This window comes from Chrysochloris asiatica, unplaced genomic scaffold (genome assembly GCF_000296735.1).
Source record: "Chrysochloris asiatica unplaced genomic scaffold, ChrAsi1.0 scaffold00279, whole genome shotgun sequence".
NCBI lineage: Eukaryota > Metazoa > Chordata > Mammalia > Afrosoricida > Chrysochloridae > Chrysochloris > Chrysochloris asiatica.
Window position 1 is genome coordinate 2,794,075 of NW_006408797.1, and position 7,622 is coordinate 2,801,696.

The 7,622-nt window shown below is 36.5% G+C and overlaps 1 protein-coding gene across 1 annotated transcript in view; it reads right to left on the reverse strand.

Moving 5' to 3' along the window:
• Positions 1–3,552: 3,552 nt before the first annotated feature.
• The window catches only part of LOC102839288 (olfactory receptor 2M5-like), a 5,634-nt gene continuing 1,564 nt past the window's right edge, over positions 3,553–7,622 (reverse strand). Inside the window, exon 2 of the mRNA XM_006874479.1 lies at positions 3,553–4,519. Coding sequence (XP_006874541.1) covers positions 3,553–4,519 — 967 coding nt within the window. The remainder of the gene's footprint in view (positions 4,520–7,622) is intronic.

Here is a 7,622-nt window from a genome sequence, read left to right on the forward strand (position 1 = left end):
TGCCAACAAGGAACTAATCTATTATTCAAACTTATACACCAGTCACTAACTGAATAATTCTACCAACTTCTGCAGCCTGAAATTGATCAAGCATGCAATCCAGATGCATTCTAATTACTGGTGATTTGACTATAAAACTTGAAAACAAAGAGCAAGAATCCATAGAAAACATGACTTCAGTGATAGAAACAATGATAGAGATTTCATGATCGAATTTTGCAAGATGAATGAATTTCTTCGTTACAATGGCCTTTCTTCAACAACATAAACAGCACTTATATATGTGGCCTTGTGAAATGGAATGCACAGAAATCAAATTGACTACATCTGTGGGAAGGGATTATGGAGAAGTTCAATATCATATCATTAGTCAAAACAAGGCTAGGGGCGAACTATAGAACAGACAATCAATTGTTCATATGTAAGTTAATGCTGAAGCTGAATAAAATTAAAACAAGCCCATAAGAACCAAAATATAACAATGAGTATGTCCCACCCAATTTTAGAAAGCATCTAAAGAACAGATTTGACACATTAGACAGTAATGGCTGAAGACCAGAGGACTTGTGGAATGGCATCAAAAACATCATGCATGAAGAAAGCAAAAGGACATTAATAAGACAGGAAAGAAAGCAAAGTGGATGTCAGAAGAGACTCAGAAACTTGCTCTTGGTGATAGAGAAGTTAAGCAACTGGAAGAAACGATGAATTAAAGATGTTGAACAACCAGTATTAACAGCGAAGTTTAAAAAAAAAAAAAATACACAGGAAACAACCAATGCTGGTGAGGGTATGGAGGGTATGAAGAGACAGGGACCCTCCTATATTGCTGGTGGGACTATAAAATTGTTCAAACACTCTGGAAAATGATATGGTGATTCCTCAAAGATTTGGAAATAAAAATACCTTATGACCCCACAATCCCTCTACTTGATATAAGAAATATGAGCCAGGACACTAGTAAATATACATACACCGATGTTCAACACAGCAACAGCAAAAAGTTGGAGTGGAGACAGCCTAAGTGACCATCAATGGAAGAATGGATAAACAAACTTTGGTTCATACACAATGGAATACTATGCAATGTTGAAGAATAACAATGAATCAGTGAAACACCTCATAATATGAATGAGCCTGGAGGACATTATGTATGCTGAGTGAAATTAGTCAATTACAAAAGGAAAAATATTGTATGAGACCATTATTGTAAAAACTTAAGAAAAAAATTTCACATTAAAGAAAAGAGTTGAGAAGAAAATTTCAAAGGGCATTAAGAGAAAACATATTATAATAGAATATAGGAAAGGAAGAAAGGAGCAAAGTTCATGTCTGAAAACACTTAAACGTACTTTTGAAAGTAGAAGAACTAAATTGAATGGAAGAAATGATAAAGAAAAAGCGCGACCAAAAAATTCCAAAGGCAGCTGGAGAGAAGAAAAAGTGTTTAAAGAAATGTGTAAAGACCTGCGAAAGATAAAACACCAAAAGGAAAAACATTGTAGCATTTGACAAGCTGAAAGAACTGAAGGAAAAATTCAAAACTTGAACTTGAAAGATTGAAGGATTTTATGGGCAAAAGTTTGAACAATGCAGAAAACATTTTAAAAAAAAAAGATGGAAGGAATACACAGTCATTGTACCAAAACAAATTGGCCGATGTTTAAACATTTCAAGAGGTAGCTTAAGATCATTCATTGATTGCATTCAAGGAAGAAGTCCAAGCTGCACTTAAGGCATTGGCAAAACCAAGGCTCCAGGAATTGATAGAATACCAATTTGAAACATCTCAACAAACTGGAAGCAATCACTAACCTCTGCTGAGAAATTTGGAAGCTAGCTACCTCCCCAATTGACTGGAAGCGATTCATATTTGTACCTATTCTAAAGAAAGATGACTCAACAGAATGTATAAATTATCCAACAATAATATCGCAAACAAGAAAAATTTGCTGACAATAATTCAAACATGTTTGCAGCAATAAATTCACAAAAAGCTTCTAGTAAAGCAAGGTGGATTCAAAAGAGAATGTGGAATGAGGTATATCATTGTTGATGTCTGAGTTTTGATTAAAAGCAGATAATACCATAAAGATGTTTATGTGTGTTTAATTGATTATGCAAAGGCAATAGACTGTGTGGATCGTAACCAACTATGGATAACATTGCAACAAACAAGAATTTGAGAATACAACTCTGTTCATGTGGAACCTGTACATAGACCAAGAAGTAGTTATTTAAAAAAAAAAAAAAACAAGGGGATACTGCTTAATATAATATCAGAAATGGTGTGCATGAGGGTTTTATCCTTTCATCATATTTATGCAATCTGTGTGCTGAGCAAATAATAGAAGAAACTGGACTATATGAAGAAGAATGTAGCATCAGGATTGGAGGAAAGTTCATTAACAACCCATGATATGAAGATGTCACAACATTGCTTGCTGAAAACAAAGAGGACTTGAAACACTTGCTGATCAGTATCAAAGTGTACAGTCTTCAGTATGGATTACAACTCAATGTAAAAAAAAAAACACAAAAACCCTCAATAGACAAAAACAAAACAAAACAAAAAAACCCACCACCATCACAATGTTGTTAAGTGCTGTTGAGTTCGTTCTAATAGTTGCATTGTATAGTGTTTTTAAGGAGCCACCAAACTTTTGAATAGCAGTGCTTATCCAACAGCTCAATAGCAGCACTTCATCATGATAAACAGAGAAAGGATTGAAGTCAAGAATTTCATTTTACTTGAGTCTACAATCAATGCTCAGGGAAGCAGCAGTCAAGAAAACAAAGGATGTATTGCACTGGGAAAATCTGCTGCAAAAGACCACTTTAAAGTGTTAAAGAGCAAATATGTCAGTCTGAGGACTAAATTGAGCCTGACGCAAGCCATGGCATTTTCAATCATCTCATACTCATGTGAAAGGTGGAGAACGAATAAGGGAGACCAGAAAAGAATTTATACATTTGAAATATGGTGTTGGCAAAGAATATTGAAAATACCAAGGACTGCCCGAATTAACAAATCTGTCTTGGAAAAAGTTTAGGCAGAATGCTCCTTAGAAACAAGGGTGGCATACTTTGAACACGGTATCATCCTTGGTAAAGTAGATGGTCCGTGAAAACAAGGAAGACTTCAATAAAACAGATTGACATAGTGGCTGCAATAATGGACGCAAACATCAAAACTATAAGGATGGTACAGTACCTGGCAGTGTTTCTTTCTGTTGTGCATAGAGTATCAACACGACTGCCCCTATCAACAACAACAGGGTTCTTCTCAAAAGAGTTTGAGTCTTGTTGCCTAAGATGATGCCCAGGATATTGAAGTAGGAACTTCTCTAAGGATTATCTGGTATTTATTTCCAATCTCTTAATTTCTTTCCTTTGGAGTACAGTTGACATTATTAGAAAGTTGAAAAGAAAGAGTGATCATTTCTGTAATGTTGTTGAGAAACTGAGGTTCAAAGTTTAATTTTTCATAATAGCACTAGCATTGAGTAGGAAAGCAATACAGAATCCAGGTATTTTAAGGCCAAAGTAGTATCATCTTTCCTGTTTAACTAACAATCTTCTCCCTAGCACTTTCCTCAGAGCCTCCACCACCTCCTTGTTCCTCAGGCTATAGATTAGGGGGTTCAGCATGGGAGTGATGAGTACATCAAACACAAAAAGATACTGGTCCACCTCTGGAGGGAGAGAGGAACCTGGAGTCATGTAGATAATCATGGTTGGACCAAAGTAGAGGCTCACCACACTGAGATGAGAGGAGCAGGTGGCCAGAGCTTTGTTCTTACCCTCAGGGGAGTTCATGCGTAGAACAGCAAGAAAGATGAGGATATACGAAATCAAGATCAATCCAAAGGGGATAAGAATAAAAATGATGCCAGACACTAACACCACCTTCTCATATGTGGACGTATCCTCACAAGAAAGTTTCAAAAGGGCCATGATTTCACAAAAGAAATGGTGAATTTTCCTGGAGCAACAGGTGGAAAAATGCATGACATAAATTGTATGCATTAGGGAGACAAGAACACCCCCAGTCCATGAGATGGCAGCCATTTGCACACAGACAATGGGAGTTATGAAGCCTGCATATCTCAGGGGACTACAGATGGCCAAGTAGCGGTCAAAAGCCATGAGGGTCAGGAGAAGACTCTCTGCCACTCCTAGGATCAAGTAAAGAAAGATTTGGATTCCACAGCCAATACTAGAAATTCCTCTGTGTCCTGAGAAGAAGTTGGTGGCCATTTTCGGTATGGTGGTGGCCATGAGTGTCAGGTCCATGAGGGAAAGCTGGCTGAGAAGGAAGTACATGGGGGTGTGGAGGTGGGTATCACCCCATATCAGCAAAGTCAGGACAGAGTTTCCAGTGATGGCTACTATGAGAATCAGAAGGACAATGGCGACTAGAAAACCAGGATGCTGAGAGTCAGAGAAGAAATCCAGGAGGATGAAATCTGTGGTGGTGGATTCATTTCCTTTCCCTGTCTCAGTATACTGGTTGAATCTGGAGGATCATCAGCAAAAAACACAAATGAGATCTCCTTATTTTCTGTGCAAATGCATCACTGACATAACTCAATGTCTGAAACTCTTAAATGAATCCAAATATATTACAATATATTTTTTTAAGATGCATGATTTGGTATCTAGATTTATCCTTAGGATGCTAACAGATGACTAAGTAGGTGGTATGATTAACCATGGGTTGGAAATTTTATGGGTGTATTAACTGGGCCTGGCTACAAATGCCTTGAAAATTAAAGACTGGTCCACATGATCCATCAGTCAATGCACGTATAATAGATTTGAGAGTTCTAGTCTTGAGAGTATAATAGATTATAATAGATTGAGAGTTTTTGAGTAAGTAGACATCAGTTTGTAACTAACTGGTCCTACAAAAGCTGCTTGATATTTTTTTCTCTGTTTCTCTATTATGTTACTTTCATCCATGCATGAAATAAACATGGAAACAAATCTTTTTGTAACATTCTGTGTTATCTCATATAAAATGTAGTTTTGTTTCTGTCAGTTTTGTTTTTGCCATTTCCTTATGTCTGAGGAAAGCATAACTTAGGATAAAGAGGCTAAAGAAGGATGTTGATGTAGAATCAAGAAGAAATAGATTTCCAGAGCCTTATTAAGAATTTCTTATTCTGTTGTTGTTTTATTAGGTACCACTGGGTCAGTCCTTGACTCATGGTGACTTCATGCACAATGGAAGGAACTACATGTTGCCGTGTCCTGCATCATTGCCATGACTGATTGTGGATCAGACCATTGTGATCCATATAGTTTTCATTGGCTAATTTTTAGAAGATCAACAGACTTCATTACTAGTCCATATTAATCTGGAAACGCTGCAGAAACCTATTTAGCATCATGGCAATACACAGTCACCATTGGCAAACAGGTCATGGCTGTACATTAGGTGCATTGACCAGAAATTAAACCTGGGTCTTCTGCAAAGAAAGTGAAAATTCTACCACAGAATCACCAATGTCCTTATTGTGTTGTAACTATGTATTTTTAAAAGTATGGTTCATCAGAATTTGTACTTCATAATACAATTGCCCATTGCAGTGCTAAAAATCTTCATGAAAGCAGTAAATAAGTCATTAAATATCCTAGTTATTTGATTAACATGACACCAAATGTACATACAATTATGGTCATTCAGCCTTTATCTATACAACAGATGCAGAATTAAAGCTTCAGTTCTCAACCTTTTCTCTGACCACAATGTTGTTTTTAAATGCCATCAAGTCAGTTCAGACTCACAGTAACCCTGTATAGGGTTTCTGGGGAACAGCTGGTGAATTTGAACCACCAACCTTGTGATTCAAACAGACATTGCAATCTAGCACATTAACACACAGCACCACACCAGCGAAGCATAATTGAAGCAATTAAGCCAGGCAGGAATATTTCAGGGGTCATTCTGCAAAATACTTTGCAGTATATTTGTTAATACCATTCTTACAGGTACTTATGAGCATATTAAAAGCTCTGGAAAATCTGGTATTTTAAATTTTTTTAAAATTTTTAAACCACAATTATCTATCATTTGGCATGGAACTTGTTTTTCTCATTACACTCATTAACATTCCTGATCTCTTGTGTCTATTGGGGCACCACTTTGGAAATATTGAGTTAGATTTAAGGACTTTCTTATTTAACAAGGGGTGAATGAAGGTTATTTTTGTTCTAGATATTCTAAATAAAATCATAAATGTCATTTTGATGTGATTTTGTCAGATTGTTTAAGTTCTTGCTAATTGATAAAGAGCTGATTTAGCCTGGAATGTCTTCTACAAAGAGCCAATTGTAAAAAATAAATAAATAAACAGCATAAAAAGATGTTTTGTTAGTTTGTTAGTGTAATGATATTTTAACTGCTTGCCTTTTGTGGTTTGTTGTTGTTGTTGTTAAGTGCCTTGAGTCAATTCTAACTCATAGCTACTCCTTGGATTTCCAAGGAGTAGCCAGTGAGTTTGAACCACCAAACTTGTGGTTAAAAACTGAACTTGTGGTCCAGGACTTCATCTTACACTGCCTCACCAGGATTCCTTTATGGTAGTAATAAATAAAAATAGACTCCAATTATCTTGCTTTTAAAATAAATGATAAGAAGCACAAACAAATATTCAGTGAGTAAAAATAAATGCATAATTCAGCTTTTTATTACTGCCAATTAATGTGTTGTTGTTGTTATGTGCCGTGGAGTCGGTTCTGACTCATAGTGACCCTGTACAGGGTTTCCGAGGCTGTAAATCTTAATGGGAGCAGAAAGCCTCATCTTTCTCCAACAGAACAGCTGGTAGTTTCGAATTACTGACCTTGAGGTTCACAGCCCGATTCGTAACCACAACACTACCGGAGCTCCTTGCCAATTAATGTAGAAAGATGTTAAGGAAAAGAGAAGAAGGATATCTTGATAAACACAGGAAGTCAAAAGAGATATTACTTTCATCCCCTATCTCTTGACTGGTACTCATTTGGAGTCCTTGTCTGACTTCTCTATCTAAAGCATACAGTCAGTTTTCTATTTTATATTCCTTAAAACTCTTTATTGCTGTCTGAAATCATATGAAATATTCATTTACATGTGCATGTACCTATTGTTTATCTTGTCTATGAAAATACAGATTCCACAAGGCAACTAATTAGTATCCTAATTGCCCAGAAGTTGATGCTCAATAGCTCATTCAGTCAATAGTTATAGAACAATTGAGTTTTATAATAGACATAAACAAAATAGAGATAGACTATCGAGTACACGAAACTTCTATGTATCTAGATGTTGTTAAATGCTGTAGCATCAGTTCTAACTCATAGCGACACTGTATAGGGTTTCCGGGGAGCAGCTGGTGAGTTTGAACCACTGACCTTGTGCATTGTCCTACAACATCACACCAGAACTCCAAGGATCCACATAGAACAAGAAAAATAAACAAACAGAAACCCTGGGTTCTGAGCTAAGTACATCCTATGTGAACCAATTTGATCATTTGTACCTGCTGCTTTCTTTGCTGTTTATCTCCCAAGAAACTTCACATGCTGGCAGTGCCCTCGGAAATTCCAAGGACCATGTTGGCTTCTGTTACCAA